General features: G+C 32.5%; 8 protein-coding genes across 8 annotated transcripts; 4 read left to right on the plus strand and 4 right to left on the minus strand.

Annotated features, from left to right (window-relative positions):
- Positions 1-1955: 1955 nt before the first annotated feature.
- Positions 1956-4658, plus strand: YAK1 (serine/threonine protein kinase YAK1; the record flags this gene model as incomplete). The annotated part of the gene is made up of 1 exon (XM_003980234.1): positions 1956-4658. The coding sequence occupies one exon, from the start codon at positions 1956-1958 to the stop codon at positions 4656-4658; it is 2703 nt and encodes a 900-aa protein (XP_003980283.1).
- Positions 4659-4952: 294 nt separating this feature from the next.
- Positions 4953-5426, minus strand: TIM17 (protein transporter TIM17; the record flags this gene model as incomplete). The annotated part of the gene is made up of 1 exon (XM_003980235.1): positions 4953-5426. One exon carries the CDS (start codon positions 5424-5426, stop codon positions 4953-4955), a length of 474 nt encoding a protein of 157 aa, XP_003980284.1.
- A 1123-nt stretch (positions 5427-6549) lies between these two features.
- Positions 6550-7443, minus strand: SFH5 (Sfh5p; the record flags this gene model as incomplete). The annotated part of the gene is made up of 1 exon (XM_003980236.1): positions 6550-7443. The coding sequence occupies one exon, from the start codon at positions 7441-7443 to the stop codon at positions 6550-6552; it is 894 nt and encodes a 297-aa protein (XP_003980285.1).
- Positions 7444-8174: 731 nt separating this feature from the next.
- On the plus strand, positions 8175-10469 carry DAS1 (SCF ubiquitin ligase complex subunit DAS1; the record flags this gene model as incomplete). The annotated part of the gene is made up of 1 exon (XM_003980237.1): positions 8175-10469. The coding sequence occupies one exon, from the start codon at positions 8175-8177 to the stop codon at positions 10467-10469; it is 2295 nt and encodes a 764-aa protein (XP_003980286.1).
- Positions 10470-10501: 32 nt separating this feature from the next.
- LOT6 (flavin-dependent quinone reductase) lies at positions 10502-11125 on the minus strand (the record flags this gene model as incomplete). Its single annotated transcript, XM_003980238.1, has 1 exon — positions 10502-11125. One exon carries the CDS (start codon positions 11123-11125, stop codon positions 10502-10504), a length of 624 nt encoding a protein of 207 aa, XP_003980287.1.
- A 1140-nt stretch (positions 11126-12265) lies between these two features.
- IDS2 (Ids2p) lies at positions 12266-13732 on the minus strand (the record flags this gene model as incomplete). Its single annotated transcript, XM_003980239.1, has 1 exon — positions 12266-13732. The coding sequence occupies one exon, from the start codon at positions 13730-13732 to the stop codon at positions 12266-12268; it is 1467 nt and encodes a 488-aa protein (XP_003980288.1).
- A 489-nt stretch (positions 13733-14221) lies between these two features.
- SMT1 (Smt1p) lies at positions 14222-15397 on the plus strand (the record flags this gene model as incomplete). The annotated part of the gene is made up of 1 exon (XM_003980240.1): positions 14222-15397. The coding sequence occupies one exon, from the start codon at positions 14222-14224 to the stop codon at positions 15395-15397; it is 1176 nt and encodes a 391-aa protein (XP_003980289.1).
- Positions 15398-18812: 3415 nt separating this feature from the next.
- NDAI0G06310 (sugar porter family MFS transporter) lies at positions 18813-20510 on the plus strand (the record flags this gene model as incomplete). The annotated part of the gene is made up of 1 exon (XM_003980241.1): positions 18813-20510. The coding sequence occupies one exon, from the start codon at positions 18813-18815 to the stop codon at positions 20508-20510; it is 1698 nt and encodes a 565-aa protein (XP_003980290.1).
- Between the last annotated feature and the right edge of the window lie 144 nt (positions 20511-20654).

Consider the following 20654-nt stretch of genomic DNA (forward strand, 5'->3'; position numbering starts at 1 on the left):
ACGCGTGAATGTTCCCCCTAGTGCAATTTGTGCTGTTACGAGCAGACATGGGAGGGGTAGAAAATATTTTCTACCCCCAACAAAAATAGGCCTACCCCCCCGTTCTCAACACCCAGATGAAAATATCGATTCCCCTCCCCCGCCCAAAATAAAAATTTTAACCCCTCCCCAACTCCCATTTATAGGATGTTAAATATATCTTATAATATGGTCTCTCTTTTACCTTAGCTACTAGTCACCATAAAAATTTGGTTATTTACCTGTACCCCTAATTCTTTCCTCAAATGTTTGGTGTAACCAAACCCTACGCTGGCTCCCGATTGAGGGCCTTCTAGCCCGGCTTCTGCCCCCGAAAGGTTTTAATTCAACCCAACCCCCTACCCAACTCCTCCCATGTCTGGTTACGAGTGGGCATTGCTAGTTTTTTCGAAATTTGACGGGCAAAAGATTTCAAAATTGTTAACCCTTTACTATCAGCCGTTAAAAAATAGTCTATAGAATTTTATAGTGTTTGTTTGTTTTAAATTTCTTGATATTACACCTACTTGACATAATCTTTCCAACGCTAAGTACGGACTGCAGAATATACTCCGACGCAGTATAGATACAGAGGATTATATTGAATCACCTACAATAAGCTACAAGATCCGAAATTATGGTCTGTGATCATGAAAAAATTTCTATCACTCGGTATAACTTCTGTTAGTAGTGAGAGAAGGTTTTCAACTGTGGGAAGATATTACCGGCACATTCCTGATGATCTTGAAGAGGAGAAGATGGAAAGCCTGCTTCTGATAAAGACTTTACGTTCCAATTTCTCTGACAATGATATCTTTTTTGATACGGTTTTTGGTATTTGGTATCATTTCAATCTTGTATTATTTACATTCTATATATTAGTATCTATTTCGAAGCTTTTACTGCTGATGGTCCAGATTGTTTTTCGTATGAGTTCAATTCTTCCTGGGGTCTTTTAACCATAATGTTTACCCTATACTATTTTATTTGTATAAAAGTTTATTATTTTACAATTAGGTGTTGACCGTCACCACCTTCTTACTGACACCCTGATGCAGACTTTCACCCTAATTTTACGCGTTACAAAGTTGAGTGCAATACAATACAATACCCCCCACATTGTGGAAATGAAATGCAGTGCCCCAATTTGATCTGAGGGGCATTAAGGCCAGCCCTCCCTCTGGTCCCTCCCCCTTGCAAAGTGAAATTTACAAAAAAAAAAAACAAAAAAACAACCGCGAGGTCTCCCAGAGAAACCGCCGGACAAGAGACCCTCGCATCCCTTCGCTTCCCCTTCCGTACGCTCCTTTCCCCACGACCGTCCCCCCCCGTCCAAACATGATTTAACTAGAACTGTAAATGTACAATAAAATGTACAACAAACTATAGCAATAAATAAATAAATGAATAAATTAATAGTTAGTTAATAGTATGCTTATCTTTATTTTGACCTTTATAAAACTTGGAAAGTTCCATTTTTGCTTTGTCTTAGAGGAAGATATGGAGCCCGAAAGTTAATAAATTAAGTATATCATAGACCATTATACAACGCCCCCAAGTAAGGTCCCTTCTTTTACACCATAAACCCCGTTTCCACATACTCCTTCGATTTGACACGCCCTCCCCTCTTATACCTCCCTTTTTAACCTTCTTCTGTGTGTCTTTTATTTTTTCATTTTAAGCTTTTCTATTAAGTTATCCTTGTATTGTTTGCTTCAATTTGAATAAAGTGCGAGAGGCAAAAAACTAGAAACTATAACTGAAACGAAACCAGCACATTTTCATTATTAGCACTGTTTGTCTTTTGATATAAGTATCTCCTTAAAGTAGAAATCCAAAAAAGTATATCACTTGAGAACTAAAAAAGCCAGGTCACAGTATATACCGCCTCCCGTTTGATTTGAAATTGACATTCGTGAAAAGTACATATACATACAATGGAATCCATACATAATGGTACGATGTCTTCCAATGGCAATGCAGCAGTTCAAATAACTAATAACGATAATAATTTGAAAAATAACTCCCCATTCAATAATTCTATTTGGAAAGCAAACTATGTCGAAAACTCTCAACAACAACAACAACAACAGCAGCAGCAGTTACAATCAAAGGATTCTTTGACTCCAGGAGGTGTATCACCTGCTCGTAAGCAACAAGGAATGGGTCCACCTTCTTCAATACCTCAACAGCAGCAACAGCAACAGCAACAACAATTTTCATTTACAAATCCTTGGAACAAAAATGATACAGTCTTACCTCAACAAACTTATAATTATGCAATGGATGAAGATATGTTAGAATCATTCAAAAGAAGAAAATCTAGTTTAGTCATACCTCCATCAAGAGCCAGAGCACCAAATCCATTCGAATTTAATTTTCAATACCAAGCTTTCCCTCAACAATCATCTCAACAGGGAATAAATAATAATAGTAATAGTAATCCTTATTCATACCAACAATATCAACAACATCAACTTTACAATACACATCAATATAATAATCCAAACTTAATGGCTGCTAATGGCAACAATAATTCAAGATTTTTCAATCAGCAAGATTTCCATAGAAGACAAAGTGTTGCTGCTTCTCAATTTTATCCATCAACTAATACTTCCAATATAAGTAATAATACTAAATCAATGATGAATTCTCCCAATTCAGTGTCAATGCAATCGAATAACAATAATATTCATAGTTCAAATACATATCTTCCAACTGCTACACCTACTAATACTAGTAATAATAATATTATGGTAAACAACAACAACAATAATAATAATAATAATAATAATAATAATAATAACAACTACAATCCAAATAGTGCTATTACAGCATCTTTTAGAAGATTAAGTGCATATCCTACAACTGGTATATCATCAACAATACCTTCTCAACAGCAATTACTACGAAAAGGTTCTATACTTGAGGCATCACCATCTGCAGCAGCCACGGCACAACCAATTGTAATACCGACAATGAAAAAAGTCAACTTTAAGAAGGATTTAAAACCAATTATTAATCCAACCCCGAAATTTAGAAGAGCGTCATTGAATTCGAAAACAATTTCTCCCTTATTGGCTTTAACACGAAATTTAATCACTACCTATCAATTATGTTCCCCTGATTTTACTTATAAACCATCCAAAAACCCCAAGAGAGTCCTTACAAAACCAAGTGAGGGAAAATTTAATAACGGATTCGATAATGTTAATAGTGATTATATCCTTTACGTAAATGATGTACTAGGTGTGGAACAAAATAGGAAATATTTAGTTTTGGATATATTAGGTCAAGGTACTTTTGGTCAAGTGGTGAAATGTCAAAATTTAATGACGAAGGAAATATTAGCTGTTAAAGTCATTAAATCAAGATCAGAATATTTAAATCAAAGTATTACTGAAGCCAAAATTTTAGAATTAATTAATTCAAAAATTGATCCTGAAAATAAATTTCATTTCTTAAGAATGTTTGATTCATTTATTCATAAAAATCATTTATGTCTTGTTTTCGAATTATTGAGTAATAATTTATATGAATTATTGAAACAAAATCAATTCCATGGATTATCATTACCATTAATTAGACTTTTCGCGAAACAATTATTAGAATCATTATGCATATTGAAAGATAATAAATTAATTCATTGTGATTTAAAACCAGAAAATATTTTACTTTGTTCTCCAGATAAACCTTCTTTGAAAATTATTGATTTCGGTTCATCATGTGAAGAAACAAGAACTGTATACACTTATATTCAATCAAGATTTTATCGTGCTCCAGAAATAATCTTGGGAATTCCATACTCGACAAGTATTGATATGTGGTCATTTGGTTGTATTATTGCTGAATTATTCTTGGGGATCCCAATTTTCCCAGGTGCTTCTGAATATAATCAATTATCAAGGATTATCGACACGTTAGGATATCCACCAAATTGGATGATTGACATTGGGAAAAATTCAGGGAAATTCCTGTTGTTGAATGATGATGATCCGAATGATTTTAAGAATAAATTTAGATTAAAGACAATTGATGAGATGAACAAAACTATTATGAATAATAATGATAAAAATAATGTACGTAAAGAGGAACCAGGAAAACAATATTTCAAATGGAAAAAATTACCAGAAATAATAAAAAATTCAAGAATACCTAAACCAATTCAAAATAATCCAAAGGCAATTGAACAAGAATTACTTAATCGTGATTGCTTAATTAATTTCTTGAAGGGCGTCTTAAATATAAATCCATTGGAAAGATGGACTCCACAACAAGCTTCGTTGCATCCATTTATTACTCAGCAACTATTCACTGGTGAATGGTTCCCACCGGGATCAAATATAAATACTGTATACCGTCAACATCATCAGAATCAGGATCAGAATCAAAGTGAAAATTACGTAGCAACTAATCAAGAACAACCACAAATGTCGGGCGCACCCGCACAAGAACAAGCTGAACCAATGCTAGGACTATCGTCATCATCCTCATCGATTATTTCTCATAACCATGATAATATTAATATTATTGATAATAATACTCAGGGAACCCATTCAGTACAAGATGGTGGTACAACATCAAGGGAATTTAACAAACTATCTATCGAAGAACAAACTCTAGCAAGTACGAACTTATAGTAGTACTTCTAATACGAATAATACTAATAATGTGAGAATAATGATAAAACATACGTATAAAAATTAAACATTTATATTTGTAATATATATATATATATACACTATGATATAATATAATATAATCTTAATGAAAGTAAAACTTTTTTACTATTAAAAATATAAATACATATATATATATATATATATATTAAACATTTGTATGTACAAGTGAAAGGATGAAATAGAAAGTGCAGAAGAAAGATGTTATGCAAAGACGAAATAACGAAAAAACCAGGAGGGGGAAAAAGGAACAGTTCATGCTTGTAATGGTTGTGCTGAAGTTTCTGGTAATGGTGGAGCCATTGGTTTTGCTTGCCAAGCAGCATATCTTTGGAACATCAAACCTACACCTTCAATGACACCCAATAAACAAGCGCAAGTGATAGCACTATTTCTTGTATGTTTCCAACCACCTCTAATGGCTAATGCACCACCTGTAAAAAACCCAGCAATGATAGCGTTCCAAGGATCTTCTCTTTTCCTTACAGCTTTAACACCACAATCAAAAGTAGAGAAAAGACCACCCCAAACACCGAAATTACCACCAAGTACAGGTGCTCTAGCTTTAATCGCATTCATGGAACCAAGACGACGTTCTCCGATGGGGGAATTTCTAAAACCTTTAATTCCATGCCATATGACACCACCGATGGCACCCATGGCAAATGCACCACCAAAATCATTTAATATGACTATAGGACATGGATCTCTTGAATGATCAGCAGACATAATATTGTGTATATGCTTTTTTTTTTCCTTAAGTTAATATGTCCGTTGAATAGCAAGCCTCAGTTATCTAAGAGCATCAAATAGAGTATGTGCTGTTCTTGTAATTATTCAAAGATATATAATCAATCATTCAACATTGTTATTCCCATTATCTTGCTTGTTTCTTATTCTTTCCATGATTCACAGTTTTTTCACAGTGCGTTTTATTAGTTCGAGCACCGGGTAACGGAAGTAATTAATCATCTTCCCATATTATATATATATATGTGTATATATATACATATGTCTCTAAACTGTAGTTATATTGATGATATATAAACGGATATAATAATGTTTATTGTTTGTGAGTGGTAATGCATATATATGTGTGTGGTGTGGCGTGGTGGGCCCTTAATGTCTACGATGTGTTTGGTCTTGTTCTTGTCTGGGCGGTGCCTGAGCAGGTGGTGGATGTGGGTTATTAGAGCTATCGTTATTGTTGTTATTATCTCTCCGGGGAGGCACTGTAGGGGTAGTAATCTCTATGAAATAATACACTACACCAGGATGATTATTATGATTCAAAACTGTAAAGTTACCTGAACGTAATCCATCGATGTCCTCGTCATCTCCCATACCATCGTTATACTGACAATATTGGTCTGTGTATTTCGGGATCTCTCTTCTACTTCGTAGTGTGGAATTTGAACTTGTGCTAGAATGCGATACTCGTTTTGCGTGCGTGTTTAAATGATGCGTAGTGGTTCTTCTTAACATGGTTTGTATGCTTGGATCTTATTTTGTTAGTTTATCTTCTTATATAGTTGTTGTCGTCTGGTGTTGTCCTTGGGAGAGTACGGAAAGGTGGTAAAACTCATTCAGGATTTATATATATATATATATATATTAATATATAAATCTCCCTTTTATACGCCGCGCCATCCATACATTACTACTATCACTATCACTATCACTCTATAGTAGATATTGCATATTGCATTGTAGATACTATTATCATTCCTTCTTACAATTTTTTTTTTCTTCTAGAAATATCTTGAACTTTCTAGAATCGATTCTTTTTATTTTATTAAAAATATCAAATATCATTCTATTCTATTCTATTCTATTCTATTCTATACACAACCTAGTCTATATCTTCTTTGTTTTGTTGCTCTAATAGAAACAATCCATACGGTGTAGGTGTCACTACTTTTACATTTTGCTCCATTAATGTACGTTTCTTATCTTGACCACCATATTCTAGTGAAGGACACTCAGGTAAATATTCCCCCAATTTCGTTCCATCATTCAATACAACGAATTTCCTTCTCGTTCTTTCATCCACAAATGTCTTGACTAAATCATAAACCCAACTCAATACTTTGGGAACATTAACAAAATACTTAGCATATAATAATTCTGGATAATAATTTTGGAAAGTTCTTATGGTCAATTTAGTACATTTTTTAATTTCAGGATCCATTTTCCACATGGAGACACCTTTATAATCATGAACTTGAGTCATATAACAATTATTTTCGTTATTAAAATCTAATAATTTTAATCCACGTTCCATAAGACCAACTCTATATCTTAAAAATTTACTAATATCTTTAAATACATGTTTCTTTTTCACTAATTGACCATAAAGATTCCATGTAACGACTTTTTTATTACCATCATTCTTGCCTTCAAGATAACGTGTTAAGATTCCAACATGTTGTAATTCAGGATCATGAACTTCTTTAAATGCAGCACTTAATGGATTGAAATCATGTCTCCATTTAAGAATGGCTATGATATGTTTAACAATTTCATGATATTGAAATTGATAAGCTTTACATAATTTATAAATTAATGCATGAGCTATAGATTCATTGTAATATTGATTCCGTATCGAATCTTCATCATCTTGGTCCTTTATTAGTCGGTGACCATATAATTCATCATAATTGTTACATTTAGTCTTGATTATATTAGGTAGTTCGTTGACAATTTTGTCAAAAGTGGATTTCTCAGCATCATTATTAAAGTTCATAACTTGGGCTCTTTATACTACTGGTGATCCTACCTAATAAATTCGTTCAGCCAATTGTTCATCTATTCATCTATCTCATCACATATGTTATGTATTAATAATGTATATGATGTTACTGTACTGTACTGTACGAGACAATACTGTATATAATACCAATTTTTCTTAGTTGAGATAGAACATCCATACACCCACTAATACTCTATAGTTCCATTACTATTCTCTGAACGTCCATGCACGTGGAAATCCAGATACCCTAAGCAATAGGGCTTTTTGTAGTTAGGGTAAACATAGTTAAACCTATGGTCCAAAGACACCCATACACCGCATTTTCTCCTCCCTTCACTCCTTACCCCGCAACATTTTCTTTCAAAATAATCAAAAAAATTAAAATAGAAATAAGTATTATGTAAATGGAATAAACAACAAACGACAACACCATGAGGAAGTCAAGGATTTGAACAAAACAATACTAGAAATTAAATAAAAAAACCTTACAAATATAACAGGTTAAGTTATATTCTTGTTTCGAATAATCCTTCTCCTTATATCCATCTCCTTATCTGATAACACATACTATCTCTCTAAATTATACTTATATTCCACTCACGTTGTCAAAAAAGAAAGACAAAGGAACAAAGGACAAAACATACAAACGGGTGTACCTACCACAACTTCACGAACGAAAAAACACACACATACCACAATACAATACAATATAATATACTCACGATATGGAATCTCCTATAATAACAACACGGCCTGATTTATGGTCTCAAAATACACCAGCAAGTTCTAACATTAACCCTGTCATGGGAAATTCATCCATAACATCCTCTTCCAACATTTTCCCATTACATAAATTACCTGATGAATTAGTTTATGAAATTTTCTCTCATTTACCACAAGAAGATAGATTAAATCTTACTTTATTAAACAAAAAATATTATCACATTGCCATACAACTATTATACAAAAGAATGTATCTAAACGATTCAAACGTTATCAAGAGTGATTTCATGAATTTAGCAATAAATTGGACCCTATTAAAGATACCTTCATACTTGGTAGAAGAAGTATCAAGGAAAATTGCAAATTTGAAATTAACAAAATTAATTAGAACATTAGAATCAAACAAAGAAATTTTAAATTCAATAGAATGGATAAGAATTAATTGGGATTTAAATTCTACTTTTACAAAAAAAATTTTAAAACTTCTTTGTGATGGTGGGAAATCATTGAAAAGATTGGAGAATGTCACTGATCCAAATTGTAATGACATTATTGCTCTCGGAAAGGAAAGTAAATCAAATTTAATTAGTTTTGATATGGCACCTCCTAATAGTTTACCAGAATTAAATGTCTCAGATGATTATTTACCAAATTTGGCAAAATATATGAAACAAAGAATCTCAACGAATTTATCTTATATGACTCTGTTCATTGATCCTATTGTGTTGTTTAATAATTTATATCCTTTGAAGAATAAATTGCAAATTATTGACTTGAAATTACATTGGAGAAGAGAATTTTATGATTTTATTAAATTTACTAAATCATCCATATCATCACATACCTTTGAAATGAATCAGAACCGAAAAAAATTAACAAAATTGTCTGATATTTTCGATATAAGATCATTGAAAACATTAACAATCATATCATGGAATGAATCTCTTTTACAAAGAGAAATTGAAATGTTAAAAGAATTTAAAGAATTTATTTATCTACAAGATTTATCATTGATTTCAATAAAACAAGATATCCCAATATTAGTGGAATTATTTAAAAATTTAACTAATTTGAAAAGATTGAAAATGGATTTTCTGGAAGATTATATCCCTGAACCAACAAACTCTCAAATCTTTCTTTCAATACTATTAAATTGTAAAAAATTACAATTTATAGATTTAAGATTTGAAAATATTGATTTACCTATAATAAATATTAGTGATGAATTGTTGGAATCAGAATCATCAACGGATTCTAACAATTCAAGCATGAGTAACAACGTAAACAAATTTAAATTAATTCAAAAATGTCATTGTCATGATTGTAATAAAGTTTTCGATAACATATTAAGAGAAAAAATCTTTAAATTCGAAGAAGATTATCAATTACATGATATAAATGATATAGCAACAAAGGATATTTTCAAAATGATGAGATATTTATCATTATTACCATATTCAAAAGCATGTGATAATTATCCAAGTGTTAGAACTCAACCAATGAATTTGGAACAATTTGTTATCAAAATGAATGATAATTTATTGGCTTATAGAAAATCTCGTTCTCAATTAGTTCCATACCAAAATATTACATCCGTAATTACTCCTCCTGCTAATAATAATAACAATACTAATATTCAAGATTATAATACTAATAATAATAATAACAACAATTACAATAATAACGACCAATCTTCTTCATTATTTTCCAATAATCCACCAATATACGCCGATGAATATGATGATGAAGATGTTGATATGTTAAGAGATGAATATGAAACTGAACAAGATTATGAATACGCTTATGAAGAACAACATATAAGAGAACATGAAAACACGAACGAAAACACGAACGAAGTCGACCAGATGGTGAATGGGAATGATCGATATTTACAATTAAATCCAACAATAACATCATCCTCAACTGTTTCATTGTCATCAACAACATCACAACAAAGAAGAAATCAAGAGTTACTTACATTACCTCATGATCCATTAACTGAATCAGATGTAATAGATTGTTATCATGCATTAATACATCATTATAGGAAAACTTATTTAACATTCTTAAGAGGATTCCCTAATTTGAGATTCTTAATGTTAAATGATATTCCAATGGTCTCTATTGAAAAAGGTGAAAATAACGAAAAAATCTTGGAGCCTGTATTTTACCATGGAGATTTCAAAAGTAATTTATTTGGATGGTCTGATAAATCAAATAATAATAAAAATAAGAAAAAAAATTTGGCAAATACAAATAATGCAAATACAAGAGCAAAGAAAGCAATTGTTAGTTAAATATATATGTATATATATATATATATATGTCTTCACAGTTTTTCAACTAATTCATCGAAAGCACTCACGACATCATCCTTATATTCGCTGAACAATCCCTCACTTAAAAAGGATTTGCTCATATATTTATCACTAACAACTTCAAGAGCGAATTCTCTTGATGGGAATTTCAACATAACAGTCTTATCAGTAACTTTCATCCTTAAACCATCTCTTAATACCTGTGTTAATTGTTCATTACATTTATTACCACCATATCCACCATAAGTAACAATCATAACAGGTTTTTCAAACCATTCATGACAAAGATAATCAATGGCATTTTTCAAAACAGCTGGATACCCCCAATTATATTGTGGTGAAACAATAATAAACCCATCAAAAGTTGATATTTTTTCACTCCATTTCTTTGTATGTGAATGATCATAATTTGAAGAATTTTTAATTAATAAAGGTGGTATGGTTTCATTCAACATCGGTAATGCAAAATCATTCAAATCGACAATTTCTAATGAAACTTTATTCTTTTTATCTAAGATTGCACTGGGATTAGTGGTTTTGATTATATCAATGATGAAATTGGTAAATAATGGACATGCTCTTGGATTCCTTGTGGAACCCATAATAACACCGATTTTCTTAGCAACAACTGACATTCGATGATGGGAATCTTGGCACTTCTGTTTTTCAATACCTTAGGATCATCATTATGGAAGAGTATATTCTATATTATTTTTTTTCTTCAAGAAAGGTAGATTAATTGTGTCATTTATAATAATACGACTATCTTTTTTTCTAAATCTCATCTTGACGCTGTTCATATCTTGGCATGCCTTATTTCCGCGGCGGATATAACGTAGTTTCCCCGAGGGTAAGGCGTTACGTTAGCTCCGCGGCTCTAAGATAAGCCATCATACAAATATATTTATGGTGTACATGTAGACCTCTCAGTAAAGTGACAGAAATAATAGTGACAGAAATTTCCGGGATAACGAAAGAGTCGAAACAGGTGAGTATGCCCTAGTCTTCGTCTTCGTATTGTTATACCATAATGAGTTCTGGTAAAAGTTACTATTCTGTGAAATCTACAATATAATACTGCTTATTTTCTATACGTAAGAGGTAATGTATTGAATAGAGGGTTATCTAAGATTAGGTCAGATTAATTAGGGCCTGCAATTACAGTACCATACGGAAAAAAAAGCCAATAATATCTATTATTGTAGTTTATATATTATATTATATGCTGTATATTGTATAGTACTCTCAAAATGGACAATGCAACAGTCCACCAAATCTGCGGTAGGGATGCTGCACCCAACAATCTCCGACCGGTATGTAAAGGTAACATAATATGCATGAACACATTCGATGTAACAACAGTCGCCTCTTTGTTATGTGAGAAGAAGAGAAAACAAATAAAACTAAATCATCATTCCTTTTCGTTTATTGTATCTGGCCATTTTGTAGTTTATATATTTGTATTGAATATTGGAGCTGGATTTGTATTGTCCAAAACCAGTGTGACGTTAAATATTTAAGATCCCAGAAACTTTACAGCTTAAAACGGGTCGCACTTTGTATGTAGAGACTTTCTGTGACAGAAGAGACAAGATCACAATCTGAACAAATAATCTTATATTAAGTATGGCCTAGAGGTTTGAATACTGAAAACTAAGCAGAATGTAAAAATATAATGAAACAATTAATTTGGGTAATGTATAAAGTAACATAGCACTTAAATACAAACATACATCAGTGCTTTTTTAGTGCTCTATTCTTTTGCACACCATATTTTATATTATAGATTGATTGTTATCTAAAACGTCTAACCAAATTTGATTCCACTTACCGCACATTGTATCATCATTCTTAATATCACTATGATGCAAATATGACATATTCCAAGGTTTTAAAGTCTTGAAATCAAATATTTTTTGATTAAACTCATTATTTTCATTTGTGAATTTAACATTTTCATTTAGTACTATAACATATCCATCAGACGTTAAATGTCCCCAAGTTTCGACAAATAATTCTTTCAAAACATCAAAATCATTCAATGTGGCAAATTTCTTTACACGTTCCCTTTCATCAATATTATCATCGGTTTCATAAATAGTGAAAAATTCTTTAATACACATCTTTATATCATCATTTGGTCTGAAGATAATTAATTCAGGATCAATTTCATCATTAGCCAATAACACACAAGTTTCATTATCAATCTCATCAACAATTTCTTGTAATTCTAATAATTCGTCAATATTTTCCACAATTAAACAACTTGGTGATATATAACATCCCAATTCTAACCCACCACCACCAGTAACATCACATTCATCATACGAAGCTAAAAATAATAATATTTGATCCCATGTCTTGTTTACAATTTGGAAAGAAATTGGTATAGGAATTAAATTGGACAATTTTTTCAATTTATTAACATCATAATTATGCTTACCTTGACTACAATCATAAAGAACATAAAGTGGGTAATTACTGTTTGTCAATTGTAACGATCTGTAAAGTACTAAAATTGATTTGATAGATTCTAATGTCATATCTTTTAATATAGTTATCCAACCTTTCCTTGTAACAGTTATAAGTTTACTCGTATATATATTTGTACCTGTCGTAGTTACCGTGGACATCCCAGGTCCAGGTGATACAACATTTGTATTCATAGTAGTAGGTTCATTTGTGGAAATACCGGAGAATGAACTTCTTGGATTTAATAATTGTCTTACCCATTGAACATCTTGGATGGAACTTCTTCTCATATTTGTGGGATGTCCTTGTATAGGAGGTATTTGCGTCGAAGCTTGTTGCTCCTGTTGAAGGGTACTTTGTAACATTGAAGGTGGTTCTAATTCTAAATCTTGTAAAATATCAGTGACTGAATCTCTTTGACCCTCTTGTATAGAATAATGATGTTTAAATAATTGATAATCTTGCGTATCATCCGGAGCAGTAGATATATGAGAAGTATCAACGAGTATGTTAGGCCTTATCTGTTGCTCTTGTTCACGAAGGGTCGACCTAATATTCTCAGAGAAACTGTGATTTATCGGAGTACCTGTAGGTGAATTGTCTTCTTGTTGATGTAGTACACTTAATGGATTCTGAGGAAATGCCATTGAATTTGGAGTTCTCCCTTCATCGTTATTCCTATCTATTGGAACTGCTTCAGACCATGATTTTCTTAAGGCAGCAGCTAATTCCCCTGAAATATCTTTATTCAGTTGATCAGAGTCTTCCATTATTTTATAAGTTGGTGTTAAAAAATTGTTCAATTAGCTATCCTGATTAGAATAGAGCTGTATGTTATCCTCTATATCAGTTTGTTTCGGTAACTTTCGTGGCTTATGTATGCCTCTCTTTCGTTCTTAATAAGATAGTTCTCATATCCTTTAAGTTCGCTCTCGTTAGCGATAAAATCTGTACGAAGCAAAAGGCGATTGATAAAGAAGGAGATTAAGCAAAAGATATTTTGGCAAGTTAGAGATATACTATAAGGGTCAGCTGGTTATTCTTCAAGGATTATTTAGATTAGTTAGGACATATAAGGGACAGCATATTTTACGTGTTTTTTTTGGTTAAGATTATCAAGTTACACCTATCGATAAACAGAAAGCTATATTTAAACTGCATTTCATGACAAAATCTTTAAGGGAAAGGGAACATTTTGTCTAACACAACAGACATTCGATTACAAGAGCTACCAGATAATATTGGATAATTATAAGACAATGAAAAGGGCGTTCTCTCAATTCTCTTCAGTGTTACTAAAGAAATATGAAAATGAAGATTTACGCTCCACATTAAAGTTTCTATCTCAAAATAGTAAAAAGCCTATCCTCTCTAATACCATTAAGTCATCATCATCGTCGTCTCTGAATCTTGAAAATAATAAGAGGAACAAAACTACTACGAAATATAGCCAATCAATTGATCCAGCAGCTAATAAGCATGTTGAAATCATTTTAAACGTTTTGAATTCCTCATTACCTGATCCTAAACGGAATATGAATAGAGTTAACACACATTATGATATTTTATTCAATCAATTACAAGAGTTAATCAGTAAATCTATTAAAGGTGCGACCAATTCATCAATGAAATGCAATAACAATATGGATAATATCCATAAATTGAATAGTGAAGAATTATTCAATAAATTGGTATTTTTACAATACACAAACGAACTACAGATCAATGATATTTTACAAATTCTTTTGAATAAAAAATTCCATCATTATAAAGAGTTGTTGGGAATAATATCAATTTTTCCAAGGAGTATTAAAATGGAAATGACAATTCTATTGTACTATAAGACGAAACTGGAGGAAATTAAATCAACTTACGGAAATGATTGGCTTGAATCATTTGAAGTGTTACATCCGTCAATCAAGAGAATCTTTTGGAAATGTCAAAATAATTATAACTCAGTCATGAACACAATAAATAATGTTGAATTGAATTCAAAGGATTATATTATCCTATATCAAAGTTTGTATAATGATGCTTTCAAACTCCCGGATATCTTAACATATAATTCAGCGAACGATAAGGTATTATTAACTAAAAATCAAAAATTATTCATCCAAAGCCTGAGAATAATCTCAATGCATCAAAGTAAGAACAAAACGAATGACAAAGAATGGTTAATTAAGATTGTAAAGTTAAGTCTCGAGACTAAATTATTACAAGAATCGATGGTTCCATCTGAACTGAAAACGTTTTCAATATATCAATATAAGTTCTTAAGATCGTTAGATATAACGTTACAAAACTATTCTCGTTCATTGAGTAATACAGCCTCTTCGAATAATAGTGAAACAATTCGAGCGGTTGAAGATTTATTGAAGGAGATCAATAACGAAGAACAGGAAATAAAGACACAAATGTCATTAAGGTACATTTGAAATCAAGAAAAAAGCATACGTATACGTATAAATAAATAACAGTAAATAATGTAATAATATTCCAGACTTCAGGTCGTCACCGTTTCATGGGTTCAGCTTAACCAAAACAAAATGGAAGCAAACCTCTAACGGCAACGGTTTTAAAGTTGGTTACTTCAAACGAAAACGAAAGAAAGTTGTTACGCCTTCTCACGATCAAATGAAGATAATGTTTAATCTATGATATAACTTTCCCGCTCAGAGGGAAAGGAATTGATAGAAGTTAGGGAAAAAGGATTTGAATGAAAAGAAAAGAAGGGACTTTATTCTCCCAAGTCTCTTTCCTTTCCCTCAGAACTTTTTTGAAGACCAAGCTTCTAACTTCATTGTTAAGATTTAAAAGTTAGAAGATATTTCTTCATTATATCACATCTGCCTTCTTTTCATTCCATGGTTTATTTGAAAGAAAAGAAGGAAAGAAACCTTTTTTCAAGTTTCAAATAAAGAGAATACCTTTGGAAAATGGAATTATCTTGTTTTCTTTCTCTATTTATATTTACCAAAAAAATATTTTCTCACCAAATCCTTTCTTTGTTTCTCATCCAAAAGATATCGAGAGAAAAAAAAAAAAAGAAAGGCGGGTAATACCGAAAAGATCAGTTTGGGCGGCTAAATTAACTTTTACATGGTTGCTATTTTTGTCCGTTAACTAAGGTTAGCTTTACAGAGAAAATTGTAAATAGAATTGATAGGATCAATACTCTGGAGTTTTTACAAGTAGCTTTCAATTTTACTTTGTCTTTTCGTTACTTGCTGGAGATATTTTTTAGTATCAAACCATCCATTACCTTCAAAAATTATCAGATGGCTATATATGGCGTTTTTACCCTGGCTTTTAATTTTATAGTATGTCTGGGTGTGCGTGTTGAAAAGATACCAACTCAAAACAATAGTAATTAAAGTCTGGGATTTTTTGTATCTGGACGAGAGATTCTTTCGAAGATTAGCTTAACTCTTCTTAATCGAAATACTTAACAAAGGTAGGCTTAGAATATTATACAATTACTAGTTGATATTTCTTTTTCTTGGTACTGATATGATATTTTTTGTTATAGTAACAATTACTGATGGATCATATTAGCGCAGTCTGGTTAATTTCAATGCCTAACATGGACTGTATATACGCATTACTGGTAGTGACACTACTATACTCAAAACCTATATACCCTTGACAAAGTGCATACGTGGAATAAGTGTAGTATCTGATAATTATTTTACAACACTAAATCTTAATACTTGATGATTTTGAAGAAAATGGAATAGATAATACCGTTTCGATAAATACTATGAATACTGCTTTTCATTACAAAATTCTGCTTTCAGTTTACTACGAGGTAATATTTTACTAAGGGGGCATAGTAATTGGTTAATAATGTAACTTCTTTATTTTTCTATCACTTATCTTGACCCTTTAATAGTAGCCTAAACTGTAAATTTCTACCTCACTCTAACTTCCAGGTTTCATTAGGCTTGCAATTGAGAAGAGACGCCTTTCAAGCTCTAGATGGTCAGTACTATATTTACGAAAGTACGTACGCATCAACATGAGAAAGTTGAGAGTTAGTTTTTGACAGAACACAGTATCTTTTAATTTTAACCGCCGTACCAAAGGGTAAGGATTCTACCAAAGGAGAAACAAGTATCCAATCATAAATCATACAGAGAAAGGAAGGAGCAATTCTGAGTTTCTTGCGTATGTGGACATTTTTCAATGACAAGGAGAAAAAACATGCACAGACTTTTTCAGGATGTGGGATTTCTTATACTATTCGTTAATGAAAGTCTATAATCTCTCACAAAATATCGTTGAGCGTACACCCTTGCGATATAACCGTCCTACACAAGCACCTCCTTAAGTTAAATTTCACTTTAATTTAATCTACTCTATCCCAATTCGGTTCAATCTGGTCGGCAGTAAGAGTCTTAAGAGAGAAAAATTATGTCTTTTCTAAAGAATAATGAACCAACAGTACTATAAGTGAGTAAGCTGCTAGGTGATATGGCTGTACAAATGTACATTCACACGTAATATTAAAGTGCAAATACGTGCCTCAAACTATATGGACCAAAGGGAATAAGCACTTCTACTATAAGTCCACGGGAGAACTTAGCGTTAGCCAAGCTGCTAAAAGTAGACTTTCTTCTTCTTGTGTTTATGAACGGAACTAAAAAGGCAATTTTTTCACAGAATGCGAGAACCTGGAGTGAAAAAAAATTCGAACAAGGAGATCGGACTAGTTTTTATGTCGAACTTCTTGTTCATTTATTGAGGAACCCCTACGCGACTTCCCTACGAATACAAGTCTAGAAATGTCACAAGGAAGGGAACTATTACTGAGATTTAAGGGGCTGATAAAACAAGAATCAGGTTCCTAGGTGCTGCCGACTACGCACAGAACATGGCAATACGTACTGTGCAGACTACGTTTTCCTTTCAGTTTGATTATTGGACAAATTGGGATTAGCCGACTGTCAAAATCTTCTTCACAGTGCCGTGGAGACTTCCTTTCCAAAGGATAGTCAGTATGCTATAGAGAAACTTACGTACGTACGTACTTACGTAGGTATGTACGTTTATGTCAAAATGAAAGGAAACACTATCTTATGTCACTTTTCAGAATGACAGCTATGGCCCTTTCCTGGAGAAGCTGCGTACGCACCGCCACAAACCACCCTGTCTCTTCTATATGGTGTTGCTACAGAATAGCATATTATTCGTTTGTTTGTTTGTTTGTTTGTTTGTTTGGTTTTCCTTGGCGCAAAGAAAAACGGGTTTGTTGTTTCAAAGCAGGGCAAGGACATTGTCCTCTCCCGTGCGTGTTATGTCCGTCCCCCGTTCTTTTTGTCCAGATCCCTGGGTAACCTGTCTTATATTTTCACCTTCAAAAGAAATAAGAAGAAAAGTCCTACTTTGACAGAAAATTTCAGTAGGGGAAAATAACTCCGCTGCGGCGAGTGTTCCTTTTTTAGCCGCCCTTTTGACCCCGCCCTCTTGCATGTCACATAATATTCTTCTTGGCAAGTCCTCTCCGTATCTTTCTCTGACAGCTTGTGTGTGTGTGTCTCTCTCTCTGTCATCACTAGAAAAAAATATGTCGTCAAATCTCACTTCAATGAAAAATCCAACACTTGTCTTCCATATATTGTCGGTATCTCCTTGGTCATTTTCTTTTATGAGGAAGAAGGAAATTAATTGGTAAAAAAAGATTCACTCCATTGGGTATAAAAATGGAGAATATTTTTCAATCTCATTATTATTCTTTGCTTTCCTTTTTCCCTTCTTTTTATTCCTAATCCAATTTTTTTTTCTAATTCTAAATCCCCAAGAAGTAAAGAAAATACATATCTTCTTTTACAAAAATTACAACAATAAAACATGTCTGATATTGCAGAGGATACTCCAGCTGCTCAATTGGAACCTTCAGTTTCCAATTCCAATTCCAATCTATCTGCTCCTTCATTTAAAAATGATAAAGATGATTTAAATGAATTTGAAACTCATCAAGAACCTGCCATTGAAATTCCAAAGAAACCCGCTTCCGCTTACATTACCATTTCCATTTTCTGTACTATGATTGGGTTTGGTGGTTTCATTTGTGGTTGGGATACCGGTACCATTGGTGGTTTCTTAGCTCATCCAGATTATTTACGTAGATTCGGTTCTAAACATCATGATGGTACGTACTATTTTTCAAATGTTAGAACTGGGTTAGTCGTTTCCATTTTCAATATTGGTGGGTTAATTGGTTGTCTTACTTTAGGTGATTTAGCTAATAGAATTGGTCGTAAGATGGCTTTAGTTGCTGTCGTTATTATTTTCATGGTTGGTTTAGTTATTCAAATTGCATCTATTGATAAATGGTATCAATATTTTATTGGTAGAATTATCTCAGGTATGGGTGTTGGTGCTATCTCTATCTTTTCACCAATGTTATTATCTGAAGTGGCTCCAAAACATTTAAGAGGTACTTTGGGTTCCATGTATCAATTAATGGTTACCTTTGGTATTTTCTTAGGTGATTGTACTAATTATGGTACTAAAGCTTATGATAATTCTGTTCAATGGAGAGTACCATTGGGGTTATCATTTGCTTGGTGTTTGTTTATGATTGCTGCCATGTTCTTTGTTCCAGAATCCCCACGTTATTTAATTGAAGTTGGTAAGATTGAAGAAGCTAAACAATCAATTGCTACTTCTAACAAGGTTTCCATTGATGATCCAGCTGTTCAAGGTGAAGCTGATTTAATTCAAGCAGGTATTGAAGCTGAAAGAGCTGCTGGTAATGCTTCATGGGGTGAATTATTCTCTACTAAGGGTAAAGTTGTTCAAAGATTATTTATGTGTTGTATGCTTCAATCTTTACAACAATTAACTGGTTGTAATTATTTCTTCTATTATGGTACTATTGTTTTCCAAGCTGTTGGTCTAAGTGATTCTTATGAGACCTCTATTGTTTTCGGTATTGTCAATTTTGCTTCCACTTTCGTTGCCTTTTACGTCGTTGATAGATTTGGTCGTCGTAGATGTCTAATGTGGGGTGCTGCTGCTATGGTTGCTTGTTACGTTGTCTATGCCTCCGTCGGAGTCACACGTTTACATCCTCATGGTAATGATGGTCCAACTTCTAAAGGTGCTGGTAATTGTATGATTGTTTTCTCATGTTTCTTTATTTTCTGTTTTGCATGTACTTGGGCTCCAATTTGCTGGGTTGTTGTTTCTGAAACTTTCCCATTGAAGATTAAGCCAAAGGGTATGGCTATTGCAAATGGTTTCAATTGGTTCTGGAATTTCTTGATTTCATTCTTTACTCCCTTTATTACAGGAGCTATTAATTTCTATTACGGTTATGTCTTTATGGGCTGTATGGTCTTTGCTTACTGTTACGTTTTTTTCTTTGTTCCTGAAACTAAAGGTTTAACTTTAGAAGAAGTTAACGAAATGTGGGAAGAAGGTATTTTGCCATGGAAGTCTCCAGAATGGCTTCCAGCTTCTAAGAGAGATGCCAGTGTTGACATGGATGCTTTACAACATGATGACAAGCCAATGTACAAGAGAATGTTCAGTAAGAACTAATTTATTTAATGATAGTATGACGTTATGACTTTTTTTGTTCCTCTAATTTACTAATTTCCATAAAGGTAAAAAAAATGATCAGCTCTGGTCGCTAGAGTTATCTATTTTGACATTATTAATTATCTCTGTATATATTTCTAATTA

The sequence above is a fragment of the Naumovozyma dairenensis genome, chromosome 7 (genome assembly GCF_000227115.2).
Source record: "Naumovozyma dairenensis CBS 421 chromosome 7, complete genome".
Lineage (NCBI taxonomy): Eukaryota > Fungi > Ascomycota > Saccharomycetes > Saccharomycetales > Saccharomycetaceae > Naumovozyma > Naumovozyma dairenensis.